The sequence below is a fragment of the Salmo trutta genome, chromosome 21 (assembly GCF_901001165.1).
Source record: "Salmo trutta chromosome 21, fSalTru1.1, whole genome shotgun sequence".
Taxonomy (NCBI): Eukaryota; Metazoa; Chordata; class Actinopteri; order Salmoniformes; family Salmonidae; genus Salmo; species Salmo trutta.
Genome location: NC_042977.1, coordinates 26,507,522 through 26,522,788, shown reverse-complemented (window position 1 = coordinate 26,522,788; position 15,267 = coordinate 26,507,522). Strand labels below are relative to the sequence as shown.

Sequence of the window (15,267 nt, the reverse complement as noted above, 5' to 3'; positions counted from 1 at the left end):
GTGTAGAAAACAACCTTGTTTTGGATTTTAATATCTCTTATTATTAAAATAGTTTTTTTAACGCTAGGCCATGTGCTATGGGAACAGATGGAGAGAACTTATGTTTGTTTGGCAAATCTGTCATACATGTTTGTTACCTTTAAAAAAAAAATATTCTCCCCAATTTCGATCTTGTCTCATCGCTGAAACTCCCCAACGGGCTCGGGAAAGGCGAAGGTGGAGTCATGCGTCCTCCGAGAAATTACCTGCCTAACCGCGCTCTTAACCCCCGCGAGCCTGCTGGACCAATGTGTCAGAGGAAACACTGTTCAACTGGCACCTGGGGTCAGCCTGCATGCACACGGCCCGCCACAAGGAGTCGCTAGAGTGCGCTGAGCCATGTAAAGCCCCCCGCCAAACCCTCCGCTAACCCGGACGATGCTGGGCCAATTGTGCGCCGGCCTATGGGACTCCTGGCCATAGCCGGTTGTGGACAATGCAAATGTCATGTGTCACTTTGTTTTTCTGCTCTGTAAGTGTATCTCAATGCAATGTAGCCTAAGTGTCAGTTGTAAATGAGAATTTGCTCTCAAATGGCCTACCTGGTTAAATAAAGGTGAAATAAAAATACATTTAAAAAATGTCAACATTCACAAGGCCGCAGGGCCAGACGGATTACCAGGACCTGTGCTGCGAGCATGCGCTGACCAACTGGCAAGTGTCTTCACTGACATTTTCAACCTCTCCCTGTCTGAGTCTGTAAAACCAACATGTTTTATGCAGGCCACCATAGTCCCTGTGCCCAGGAACACTAAGGTAACCTGCCTAAATGACTACCGACCCGTAGCACTCACGTCTGCAGCCATGAAGTGCTTTGAAAGGCTGGTCATGGCTCACATCAACACCATTATCCCACAAACCCTAGACCCACTCCAATTTACATACCGCTCCAACAGATCCACATATGATGCAATCTCTATTGCACTCCACACTGCCCTTTCCCATCTGGACAAAAGGAACACCTATGTGAGAATGCTATTCATTGACTACAGCTCAGCGTTCAACACCATAGTGCCCTCAAAGGTCATCACTAAGCTAAGGACCCTGGGACTAAACACCTCCCCCTGCAACTGGATCCTGGACTTCCTGACGGGCCGCCCCCAGGTGGTAAGGGTAGGTAACAACACATTCGCCATGCTGATCCTCAACACAGGGGCCCCTCATGGGTGTGTTCTCAGTCCCCTCCTGTTCTCCCTGTTCACTCATGACTGCACGGCCAGGCACGACTCCAACATCATCATTAAATTTGCCGATGACACAACAGTAGTAGGCCTGATCACCAACAACGATGAGACAGCCTATAGGGAGGAGGTCAAGGCCTGGCCGTGTGGTGCCAGGACAACAACCTCTCCCTCAACATGATCAAGACAAAGGAGATGATTGTGGACTACAGGAAAAAGAGGACCGAGCACGCCCCCATTCTCATCGACGGGGCTGCAGTGGAGCAGGTTGAGAGCTTCAAGTTCCTTGGTGTCCACATCACCAACAAACTAACATGGTCCAAGCACACCAAGACAGTCGTGAAGAGGGCACAACAAAACCTGTTCCCCCTCAGGAGACTGAAAAGATTTGGCATGGGTTCTCAGATCCTCAAAAGGTTCTACAGCTGCACCATCGAGAGCATCCTGACTGGTTGCATCACTGCCTGGTATGGCAACTGCTCGGCCTCTGACCGCAGGGCACTACAGAGGGTAGTGCAAACGGCCCAGTTTATTATTTATTTTTATTTAACCTTTATTTAACTAGGCAAGTCAGTTAAGAACAAATTCTTATTTACAATGATGGCCTAGCAAAAGGCAAAAGACCTCCTGCGGGACGGGGGCTGGGATTTTAAAAAATATATTTAAGAAAATAACATAAATATAGGACAAAACACACATCATGGCAAGAGAGACAGCACAACACTACATCAAGAGATACCTAAGACGACAACATAGCAAGACAGCAACACATGATAACACAGCATGGTAGAAACACAACATGACATCAACATGGTAGCAACACAACATGGTAGCAGCACAAAACATGGTATAAACATTATTGGGCACAGACAACAGCACAAAGGGCAAGAAGGTAGAGACAACAATACATCACGCAAAGCAGCCACAACTGTCAGTAAGAGTGTCCATGATTGAGTCCATGATTGAGGCCCCAGTACATCCAAGCTTCCTGCCATCCAGGACCTCTATACCAGGCGGTGTCAGAAGAAGGCCTAAAAATTGTCAAACACTCCAGCCACCCAAGTCATAGACTGTTCTCTCTGCTACCGCATGGCAAGCGGTACCAGAGTACCAAGTCTAGGTCCAAGATGCTTCTAAACAGCTTCTACCCCCAAACCATAAGACTCTCCTGAACATCTAGTCAAAGGCTACCCAGACTATTTGCAGTGCCCCCCTCTCACCCCCTCTCACCCCCTCTTTACACCATTGCTACTATCTGTTGTCATCTATGCATGGTCACTTTAATAACTCTACCTACAGTACATGTACATACTACCTCAAATAACTGGTTTCCCCACACATTGACTCTGTATCGGTACCCCCCTGTATATAGTCTTGCTATTGTTATTTTACTGCTGCTCTTTAATTACTTGTTACTTTTATTTCTTATTCTTATCTGTATTTTTTTTTATTGCGTTGTTGGTTAGGGGCTTGTAAGTAAGCATTTCACTGTAAGGTCTACACCTGTTGTATTTGGCACATGTGACTATTACAATTTGATTTGATTTGAACATACTGTAGTATTAAACATCAATATAGCACACACACAATAAGCCAAACTCAAGACATTTAAAAGAAAGAGAGAACAGAGATGCTTAATGCAGAAATTGCATTATACCACAACACCACTTAGAGGAATTACCACCACAACTGCTTTGTCAATCTACCATGAAAATGAAACAACACAAAGACATGCATACAGCAGTCATCTGAAAAGATAAGTTGAAGATCGTAGTATAATACACATTGAGTGATCGTTTTGTTTAGCACTGTATTTCTATGCTTGTGTCTGTCTCAAATGGCACCCTATTTCCTATATAGTGCACTACTTTTGACCAGAGCCCGATGAGGCCATGGAATAAGATGCCATTTGGACGCAGAAGCCTTTTACCCATCCAGTTCTGTTCTGTATTCATCCCTGTGTTTCCCATGGTCCTCTGCAGGGAGTTTGGCTGGAGAGACCCAGAGCTGCCTGAGGTGATCCAGATGCTGCAGCACCAGTTCCCCTCGGTCCAGTCCAATGCTGCAGCCTACCTCCAACACCTGTGCTTCGGAGACAACAAGATCAAGTCTGAGGTAACCATGCACCGGTTGGGTCCGGATCCATACAGTTTCTACTGCTGTGTGCTAGCTGGGACACCTGCATCCACTGCTTATACATTATGAAATGTATAGGCCCCATGAAGTTGTTAAATCAGTGGCTAACATATCAGTGGGAGGGCCCTGGGCAGCTGGGGCCTGCTTCAGTTGAAACCTATGAAACATAGAAAAGTATGCCTCTGCTCTGTTCAGTACAATATCTAAAATGTATACCTTTTGTGAAGTCTTTTGCAAGAATAATTCATAATTCACCATTCTAGCTCAAGATAAATTCCAGGTGAATTATGAATTCTCCTCACATTAGTGGATAGATAGTATTGCCTACTCTTCCCTCACTTGATTTGCCTCACCTGTATGCAGGGATGTTGGATAGCTTGTTGTGTGCGTGATATGTGGGGACATTGGCTGGGTGAGGTGGAGGGATGGTGAGATGGGGAGAGGTTGAGATGGAAGGATGGGGAGATGGAGGGATGGCAGGAATGGGAGTTGGGGAGTTGGAGGGATGGGGAGTTGGAGGGATGGGGAGTTGGAGGGATGGGGAGTTGGAGGGATGGGGAGATGGAGGGATGGGGAGATGGGAAGATAGAGGGATAAGTTGCAGGTCAGATGCCCTCTGGGAAGGATTGGAAGAAAGGCATTAGGTCAGCTGATGGCTTCCCCTGGAACACTGCTGACACTCATCCCATTGCCTCTCTCAGACTATGAGATACATCACACAGGCAACATGGGCAGACCCACACACACATATCTGTGATTGCACACATACACACCCCATAGGCATGCACACACACAGGCACACCCGCACACTATGTATAGTACTGCAAGGCAATCCACGTTAGCTGTGTGTGTCATGATGGTGCCTTCTCGCCTAGCGGTTGTAACGTCTGCTTCCAACTCACACTCTCAAACACGTAGATCCCCTGAACGCAGCTCACTTTCCAGCCCACTCTCCAGATCACACTCTCAAACACGTAGATCCCCTGAATGCAGCTCACTCTCCAGATCACAATCACCTGAATTCTAATCACCTGATCACACACCTGTATGTCATTATCACACACTATTTAGTTAAGTTCTGTGCCCCTCCATCATTGTGAGGTATTGTTTGTTTTTTGACACACTTCTTTCGGAGCGCTGTTATTCCTGTATTTAATCCTCCCGTGTATGATAGTTTTTGTCTGCCTCACTAACGACACCTATTCCCTGCCTGTACCTTAGCTTATCGGATTTCCTGTTATCAACCTATTGCCTGATCTCCCGGACGACGTTCCTAGCCTTTTCCCTGCCTGTACTGTTTCCTTTTTGGACCCTCAGTGTATGACCTTCTGCCTGCCCCTGGACCCAGCTACCTGCCTCCTCCTGTGGTCCTTTACAATAAACACCTGCTGTGCCCTGCGCTTGAAATCAGCTCTCTGTCTCCCCTCGTATTCTTTACAACGGTATCTTGGTTATTTTTGGACCAGGAGGCTGTGTGAAGGGAATGACTATTTACTGGGTGCTTTATTTTGATAACAGCAGAGCGAGGGAGATGAATCTAGTAAGTGTTTTCATAAACATTAGGGAATATACATACAGTTGAAGTCGGAAGTTTACATACACCTTAGCCAAATACATTTAAACTCATCTTTTCACAATTCCTGACATTTAATCCTAGTAAAAATTCCCTGTCATAGGTCATTTAGGATCACCACTTTATTTTAAGAATGTGAAATGTCAGAATAATAGTAGAGAGAATTATTTATTTCATCTTTTATTTATTTCATCACATTCCCAGTGGGTCAGAAGTTTACATACACTCAATTAGTATTTGGTAGCATTGCCTTTAAATTGTTTAACTTGGGTCAAACGTTTCGGATAGCAACGCACAAGCTTCCTACAATAAGTTGGGTGAATTTTGGCCCATTCCTCCTGACAGAGCTTTGGAAGTATGCTTGGGGTCATTGTCCATTTGGAAGACCCATTTGGGACTAAGCTTTAACTTCCTGACTGATGTCTTGAGATGTTGCTTCAATATATCCACATAATTTTCCTACCTCATGATGCCATCTACAACATGATGCTGCCACCCCCGTGCTTCACGGTTGGGATGGTGTTCTTCGGCTTGCAAGCCTCCCCCTTTTTCTTCCAAACATAACGATGGTCATTATGGCCAAACAGTTCTATTTTTGTTTCATCTGACCAGTGGACATTTCTCTAAAAAGTACAATCTTTGTCCCCATGTGCAGTTGCAAACCGTAGTCTGGCTTTTTTGTGGCGATTTTGGAGCAGTGGCTTCTTCCTTGCTGAGCGGCCTTTCAGGTTATGTCGATATTGGACTCATTTTACTGTGGATATAGATACTTTTGTACCTGTTTCCTCCAGCATCTTTACAAGGTCCTTTGCTGTTGTTTTGGAATTTATTTGCACTTTTTGCACCAAAGTACGTTCATCTCTAGGAGACATAACGCGTCTCATTCCTGAGCAGTATGACGGCTGCGTGGTCCCATGGTGTATATAGTTGTGTACTATTGTTTGTACAGATGAACGTGGTACCTTCAGGCGTTTGGAAAGTGCACCCAAGGATGAACCAGACTTGTGGAGGTCTTGGCTGATTTATTTTGATTTTCCCATGATGTCAAGCAAAGAGGTATTGAGTTGGCCTTCAAGGTTGGCCTTGAAATACCTCCACAGGTACACCTCCAATTGACTCAAATGATGTCAATTAGCCTATCAGAAGCTTCTAAAGCCATGACATCATTTTCTGGAATTTTCCAAGCTGTTTAAAGGCACAGTCAACTGAGTGTATGTAAACTTCTGACCCACTGGAATTGTGATACAAGGAATCATAAGTGAAATAATCTGTCTGTAAACAATTGTTGGAAAAATTACTTGTGTCATGCACAAAGTAGATGTCCTAACAGACTTGCCAAAACTATAGTTTGTTAACAAGAAATTTGTGGAGTGGTTGAAAAATGATTTTTAATGACTCCAACCTAAGTGTATGTAAACTTCTGACTTCAACTGTACATACAGCATGTACTGGATAATGATAGCATGTAGCCTGCAATCTAGTGAGCCAGTGTCTATCGCCTTTGCCAACACCTCTTTGTTTGTGCATTGACTGATTATGAATCAGCCATAAAATGGCACGTGTAGTGTAATAACAGAAGCCATGATGGGGTAAACCTTGTCACTAAATGAATTGTCAGTAAATTGGAGCAGAGCACCCAGATGAACAGGGTCTCTGATTTGTAATCATGTTTCTCCTCTGTGTTTAATGGAAGTTGAGAGGTACAGAAACAGCAGCAATGCTGATCCATTCTGTTGGACCTGGCAGCACATCTGCTGACTGTTGGCACCAGTCCTCGTGTGTGTGTGTGTGTGTGTGTGTGTGTGTGTGTGTGTGTGTGTGTGTGTGTGTGTGTGTGTGTGTGTGTCACTCAGCCAGGTCATCACATCCTCTGTCACTAATATGACAGGACACTGTGACAGTGTGTCCTGGGCCTTTCTGTCTGTGTGCAGCCACGTGTTTGACATGGCTCTAGTTTATTTATAGAGAAAAGGTACCTGAGTGAAATGAAGAATAGTATTTATATAGAGATGCCTTTAGGGATATTGCTGTCAATGCTGAAAACTATGACTAACTATGACTTTTGCTGTAGACAATTGAACAGTAAAGAACAGTAGCTACACTATTGCATATATATTTGTACTGCTCTTGCTCTATCCTTTCATTTTGATCCAGTGGATCCACTTACATCCTTCCTCTCCTCTCCCTGTTCCTCTCACCAGATCCGGAGGCAAGGAGGGATCCAGCTGCTGGTGGACCTGCTGGACCACAGGATGACCGACGTGCACCGCAGCGCCTGTGGAGCTCTGAGGAACCTGGTGTACGGCAAGGCCAACGATGACAACAAGATCGCCCTGAAGAACTGTGGGGGGATCCCAGCCCTGGTCCGCCTGCTGAGGAAGACCACAGACATGGAGATTAGGGAGCTGCTCACAGGTAAACAGAGTTTGTTGACAAGATATAACATAGAGAGACATAACATACCCTTTCTATATGACATTATAAAAAGTATTTAAAACAAGTTGTAAAGGATTATACCTGGATGCGTATGGGCGTGTTATCTAATGTTTAACTGTTACTGGGGGCTGGATAACTACGGTAGGCTGTAGAGGCAAAGAATCCCAATGGGACGTGTCACATCAACATCCATAATAGTGGCTCATCAATATAAATCAGCTAGTTAAACACTGAATATGAAAACACGAATATCCACAAATGACTTGACTGGATAGAAAATGCATATATTTGATGACATACAATATGATGTGAAAACTCATTGGGGTATGGCACCACAGATACCTATTAAATGACGATGTTCTAAAAGTGAACATTGCCAAAAGGCACTTAGTCAATAAGAAGTCATAGGTTAAATCCCCTAGTCATGTTTAGAGAGAGCATGCTGCTGCATCCTTTTATGATTTATTTTTTACTGTAGAGAGGTTTTTAAGCCAGGAAATGCTTAGGAAATATATGATTTGTGCTGATACTGTCTTAACGGAGATTACCATATAAATTAGAAAGCAATTCAACGCTTGGAACACAGTCCCTCCTGTCACAAATTAATCAGGCTGCAGAAAACCTTTCCCGGCCCAGAGGAATTCTGCCTTTTCACATCTTCTCTTCTGGCTGTTTAAATCAGTCACAGTGGCCGCCTGAGCTTCCTCTCCCCTTCCTGTGACTGGGCATGGATTAACGGGACCATTTACCAGTCTCGCTCTGTCTCCTAGCCTTCCCTGAGCATTCCCCGTGTCACCAACTGCCATCCCTTCTTAGGCATGCGGTGGCAGCGGTGGTTTATGACATCACAGTTAGCCAAACAAGGTTGTTGTTTCCCCCGCTACTCTAAGAAGCCCCCCTTGCATGTAGAGGAGCCAAAGACGATTATTCAGAAAAAAATACAACTATTTTTAATGGCAAATTTCTTGTCTTCTGAGATGAAAGATGTAGATTGTTTCCTGGACTCCATGTGATGTCGAACAGGAACCCCTGTTGCTGCTCTTACACAGCCAGGGTCCAATTATTCTAATCCAGTGGAGGGATGGAGGGATGGGAGTTATCGGAGTAGATTCATTTAAATGTAGTAGTAGTTGGAGGAGAATGGTAGAAATGTACAGCCATCTACAGACATCTATCTATATGTCTTTTTCCATCAGAGCTGGGATGTACTTTATTTATTAGAATTTGTTTCGGTACCACAGTGACTCATTGTAAAGAGTGGCTGATTTGACCTGATTTGATTGGAATGTCATCTGCACTGAATCACTGTCGGCTCACGACATAGCGGCTGCCTCACCTGAACCACGTAAAAACGTCACGCTCCTAAAATGCCCTTTCTGTCACCTTGACAACCTGCACAGTGCCCTCAACTTCCACTAACCCCCATAGAGATAATTTGGGTCTAGTTCTGCAGACGGCCTGCTTTCTCCCCACGAAATGATGCTCTCGCACCCCCTGCACCGCCCGCCTCCCCGATGATGTAAGGCTGAGGCAATTAACCTCTTTCATCTATCCAGCGAAATAAAACATCCATCTTTTTCTTCCCCACTGGAACAAGATGATGTTATAGGCGGTTATTATCGGCCGAGCCCACCACCGCTATAGGCAGCAGCTCTTTCATTTTTAAAAACACAGAAATGTTGAGCGCTGCCCCGAGCGCGGTAAAGTAATGCTCTCTGCAAGATTACTGTCTCCGCTAATTATGAGCCACGCAGCTAGTTATTTAGAGCAGAGCACACCACAAGGAAAACATCCCAACATGGCTGATAAGGCTAAAGTAGATCTATGTAATTACATTGTTGTTGTGAGAGGAACGGGTGAAGAGTGACTGACTGCCTCACCACTGGTAATTGCAATCATAAATGCTACGGCTACGGTGTCCTAGGAGGGACATGACTTGGTGAAGAATTATAATGTGTTGGGCCAGCTGTCAAGGTCATTACAATCAGTGCTCTGAGTGTGTGTGTGTGTGTGTGTGTGTGTGTGTGTGTGTGTGTGTGTGTGTGTGTGTGTGTGTGTGGGTGTGCCCTCTGGTTTGATTGTTGATTTGATTTATTAGGATCCCCATTAGCCGACGCCAGTGGCGACAGCTAGTCTTACTGGGGTCTGACACAAGAACTTAAAATACATTACAGAACAAAAGAGTTTACAATTTACATACATTTAAAAACATGAACATGTAGTATGTGTGTGTGTATACGCATCTATCAGGTACACATACATGTCAGTACATACAGTACACACAACAAGTAGGTCACATGGGGGAGAGGCTTTGTGCCGTGAGGTGTTGCTTTTGTCACGACTTCCATTGAAGGTGGTTCCTCTCCTTGTTCGGGCGGTGCTCGGCGGTCGGCGTCGCCGGCCAACTAGCCATCGCCGATCCATTTTTCTTTTTCCCTTTGTTTTGTCTTTGATTCATTCACACCTGGTTTTCATTTGGTTTAATTTCTGTGTGTATATTTACCCCTGTTTCCCGCTTAGGTTTGTGCGGGGTTATTTTCATGTAGCTCGTTGAGGTTTTCCTCAATTTATTCACGTGTACAGTGTTTGTAGGATATTAAGGAGCGTTGCTTTTTCCTCCTTCAGTGAATGATTGTGTGTTCCTATGTCTTGGGCGTTTATTGGTATTGTACCTGACCCATTTTGGACTTGCCTATTAAAGATGCTACTTTGACATCTCTGCTCTCCTGCGCTTGAATTCCTTAACTACCTCAAGTACAAAGTCGCTGCAGCTTTATTTAAAAACAATTGTTTTTGGGGGGGGGGGGTTTGGCGTATGAAGGGTTGTAGAGTGAAGGACCCTCTCCTCCTCCCTCTTCTTCCTCTTTCCTCTTATAGATAACCGGCCAGCTCTTGTGCTGTGTATGTATCTCGATCTTTGGCTGACAGCTTCTGCTCACTTCTTAACACCATCCATGGCAGAGTCACCATGTTCCTACCACATCCTACTGAAAGCAATTTATAGTGACACATGAGTCGGTTGTCTTTTTAAGTCATATGTAAATTGGGATGGTATACTATCTGTGGACACGTATTGCCCCTGTTCAGTGTTTAGTAAAGCACCCCAGCTTGAGGAGGAAGACTGAAGTCGTAGTCAGTGTGGTTAAAGAGAGAGGAGAGCCCAGCTGCAGAGAGAGAGAGCTTCCTCCCTCTGTCTCTTTGTGGTTTACTCATACAGGCTGTGCCAAAGCCGCTGGCTTTGAATGTAATTGGTAGGCGAGAGAAAATTCCTTCATTTTTTAGGTTGGCTGGTTTGCACATTAAATTACTGGGAAAAATATAAATCTATGAAGCCCCAGGTGCCCAGTTTATTGCACAATCACGACAACCTCTCACTAATTCAAAACTAGGGATGAAATATACTGTTTTGTGACAAGTTATTAAACAGTTATAGAGCCTTACAGTTTTCAATTTTCTTTTTAATGTTTTGAACAGTTTTTGTCCAACATGATCCTTATTTTAATTTCAGAGGAAGTATATTCAACTTTTGTTCTCCAACAAAAAAATCCAACAATATATCACCATTCCCTTCCCAGGATCTTTACACCTGACCATTCTCCCACGTTAAATCACTGTTCGTCAACGTCCTATCCTGTCTGATGTTCTCTGTTCAGGTGTGCTGTGGAACCTGTCGTCTTGTGATGCCCTGAAGATGCCCATTATCCAGGACGCCCTGGCCGTGCTGACCAACGCTGTCATCATCCCCCACTCGGGCTGGGACACCTCGCCCCATCAGGAGGACCGCAAACTGCACCTGCACTCTTCCCAGGTGCTCCGCAACGCCACCGGCTGCCTCAGGTCAGTACTGTTACTGGACCCTCGGGTCAATCAATCACATTCATTTGATAAAGCTTGCTAGCTTTTTACATCAGCAGTAGTCACAAAGTTCTTTACATTTACCCAGCCAAGACCCCAAAGAGCAAGCAAAGCAGAAGTGACAGCACAGTGGCAGGGTTAGAGGTGAAAAGTCACAAGTCATGACAGTGTATGCCAACCTGAGGTTACATGGACTGGGTTGTAAGGTCTCTTCTTGGTGTAGCTTTCACTCAGAGCAGTCGGCTTCTTTCAGGTGAATGTCTCCCTGCTTTGTCCCTGCCTGGCTTGCCTGCACCCAGTTCCTTTGTGTTGGTAATGCAGGATGTAACACATTGCTCTTTCAAACAGAGTACACTCATGAAGCTTTGTACGTGTTGTGAGTATTGACTTGACGAATGAGGGTTATTGATTAAGGAAGTTTTATCACAGACAATGAATGCCACAAGTGTCAGACTGATTATGGGAGCCCATGTAACATGCTTCTTCCCCATAGTTACCTTCACTATGAGGGATGTTGGTTGAAAACGCCATGTCAGCACTCTGTGAGGCTTAAAACTGTCTGCTCTGCTCCCTGCAGGATTCCATTAAAGCATTCTATAATTCTGGAATATTGTCAAAGACTTTCTGATTATAGCGCTGGCACCGGAAGAAAATTGGCTATGTGTCAAGTGTTTCTACTCTTTTATATCTGGGCCCTCGTCTCCTGCGTACCAGCAAGAGAAGCATCTGCGAAGAAGGAGAATAATGAGATCTTAGCTAATACATTGCTTGTCTGTTAATTTTGGGGTTATTCATTTTACCTACAGTGCATTACCCTCTCTGTGCAATATGTCACCGCTTCTCTTTAGTGGTATTATCTGCTAATAGTTGAAACCATTAATATGCTCACACATTATCTTGTCAAAGCAGGAAGTGATTAATGAAAAGGAGGTGGACTTTGTGGGCACGCCCCGTTCCCATTGGCCACCAGACAGGTAGTCCTCTGCAGCACAACCAATTAGCACTGCAGCAGTGTGGAGTGAGAGGAAGCCCACTGTAAGTGAAATGTCTTAATGCCTGCCTGTGAGGTATGAATGACTGTACTGTAAATCCCCGAGCTCAGCAGGCTAATTAATCTGTTTCATCGGTCGTTAAGGAACAACAGAACAGGAGCTTTGATTGAATGTGTAATGTGCAGGACTAAGATGCCTCGCCACCTGCCGCCTCATCACACACCTGTCCCTCATCCTGTGACACTCACGCTGGCTCTCTTCAGAACAGAATCACCATGGCTAACAGCGAACGCAGCACGCTCGCTGTCTTCAGAACAGAATCACCATGGCTAACAGCGAACGCAGCACGCTGGCTGTCTGTAGAACAGAATCACCATGGCTAACAGCGAACGCAGCACGCTGGCTGTCTGTAGAACAGAATCACCATGGCTAACAGCGAACGCAGCACGCTGGCTGTCTTCAGAACAGAATCACCATGGCTAACAGCGAACGCAGCACGCTGGCTGTCTTTAGAACAGAATCACCATGGCTAACAGCGAACGCAGCACGCTGGCTGTCTTTAGAACAGAATCACCATGGCTAACAGCGAACGCAGCACGCTGGCTGTCTTCAGAACAGAATCACCATGGCTAACAGCGAACGCAGCACGCTGGCTGTCTTTAGAACAGAATCACCATGGCTAACAGCGAACGCAGCACGCTGGCTGTCTTCAGAACAGAATCACCATGGCTAACAGCGAACGCAGCACGCTGGCTGTCTTCAGAACAGAATCACCATGGCTAACAGCGAACGCAGCACGCTGGCTGTCTGTAGAACAGAATCACCATGGCTAACAGCGAACGCAGCACGCTGGCTGTCTTCAGAACAGAATCACCATGGCTAACAGCGAACGCAGCACGCTGGCTGTCTTTAGACTTTAGAACAGAATCACCATGGCTAACAGCGAACGCAGCACGCTGGCTGTCTTTAGAACAGAATCACCATGGCTAACAGCGAACGCAGCACTCTGGCTGTCTTCAGAACAGAATCACCATGGCTAACAGCGAACGCAGCACGCTGGCTGTCTTCAGAACAGAATCACCATGGCTAACAGCGAACGCAGCACGCTGGCTGTCTTCAGAACAGAATCACCATGGCTAACAGCGAACGCAGCACGCTGGCTGTCTTCAGAACAGAATCACCATGGCTAACAGCGAACGCAGCACGCTGGCTGTCTGTAGAACAGAATCACCATGGCTAACAGCGAACGCAGCACGCTGGCTGTCTTTAGAACAGAATCACCATGGCTAACAGCGAACGCAGCACGCTGGCTGTCTTTAGAACAGAATCACCATGGCTAACAGCGAACGCAGCACGCTGGCTGTTTTCAGAACAGAATCACCATGGCTAACAGCGAACGCAGCACACTGGCTGTCTTCAGAACAGAATCACCATGGCTAACAGCGATCGCAGCACGCTGGCTGTCTTCAGAACAGAATCACCATGGCTAACAGCGAACACAGCACGCTGGCTGTCTTTAGAACAGAATCACCATGGCTAACAGCGAACGCAGCACGCTGGCTGTCTTTAGAACAGAATCACCATGGCTAACAGCGAACACATCACGCTGGCTGTCTTTAGAACAGAATCACCATGGCTAACAGCGAACGCAGCACGCTGGCTGTCTTCAGAACAGAATCACCATGGCTAACAGCGAACGCAGCACGCTGGCTGTCTTTAGAACAGAATCACCATAGCTGACAGCGAACGCAGCACGCTGGCTGACTGACATTCTTCAGAGGGTGCCTCTCTGCCAGGGATCCGCTGGTGTCTAACAGGAGGAAGAGTGACAGCAAGAGAATATACTAATTATCACTATCGATCAGACAATAGATTCAACAAGCCCTTTTACCGTTAGATTGTCAATGCACAATAGAGTCAACAAGCCTATTGAAGATGCTCCATGTTTCCTTGTTTGTATAACCCCGGGGTGGTCAGTGGGCAGTGACTGCTGTGTTTTAGGAACGACCTGACAAAGGACCCTGTCTCTATCTAACCAGAGCCCGTCTCTCACTTATACAGTCAAGTCACTCATCACTGACCTAGAAAGAGCACCTCCAGAACAGCTACAGATCCAGTAGATTGATCCATGGTTTGCTTTGTTTATCTGGTCCATTACAAAGTTCTGGAGGTGCCGACGGAGTCACAAACAGGCCATCAATACTGACCTACCAAGCAAAAGAGCCCTAACTGCTCATAGTGTGGAACTGAGAAAAATGGCTTTATAGTTTTTAAATTGTCCAGCCAAATGAGTTGTAGGCAGATCACTAGAGATGTGGTTATCTGTTGTCTTAACATGAGGCAATTTTTTATTCATATTGACCCTGACTTCTGACATGAGCTTTGACCCTAGACGGTAGTTAGTGCCTTCTTGCTTGGTACACCCACTGGAATACATTGTGATTATTTTTTTTACACAACTTGTGTTCATAGATGTATTTGTATGTGGCTTTCCGTGTCATATAGTTTGATACTTGTATCAGCAAAGAACAATAAATAATGCCAAGGTAAACCATACACACTGCAGCCCAAAGATCAGTGAAACCAAGGTAAAAGGCAGTAACGACGTGAGTGATGGCAGTTACTGCTTTTGTCCCTGGTTTCACTGTAACTTTTTCCAGTTACTGCTTTTGTCCCTGGTTTCACTGTAACTTTTTCCAGTTACTGCTTTTGTCCCTGGTTTCACTGTAACTTTTTCCAGTTACTGCTTTTGTCCCTGGTTTCACTGTAACTTTTTCCAGTTACTGCTTTTGTCCCTGGTTTCACTGTAACTTTTTCCAGTTACTGCTTTTGTCCCTGGTTTCACTGTAACTTTTTCCAGTTACTGCTTTTGTCCCTGGTTTCACTGTAACTTTTTCCAGTTACTGCTTTTGTCCCTGGTTTCACTGTAACTTTTTCCAGTTACTGCTTTTGTCCCTGGTTTCACTGTAACTTTTTCCAGTTACTGCTTTTGTCCCTGGTTTCAATGTAACTTTTTTCAGTTACTGCTTTTGTCCCTGGTTTCAATGTAACTTTT

At 45.3% G+C, this 15,267-nt stretch overlaps 1 protein-coding gene across 4 annotated transcripts in view; it reads left to right on the top strand.

The window, feature by feature from the left end:
* Positions 1-15,267, top strand: part of LOC115157060 (catenin delta-2) — a 160,159-nt gene that overhangs the window by 131,250 nt on the left and 13,642 nt on the right. For all 4 annotated transcript variants that reach the window (XM_029704954.1, XM_029704953.1, XM_029704955.1 and 1 more), the window contains 3 exons: positions 3,203-3,335; positions 7,131-7,344; positions 11,019-11,202. In XM_029704954.1, the coding sequence (XP_029560814.1) occupies positions 3,203-3,335; positions 7,131-7,344; positions 11,019-11,202 (531 nt within the window). The remainder of the gene's footprint in view (positions 1-3,202; positions 3,336-7,130; positions 7,345-11,018; positions 11,203-15,267) is intronic.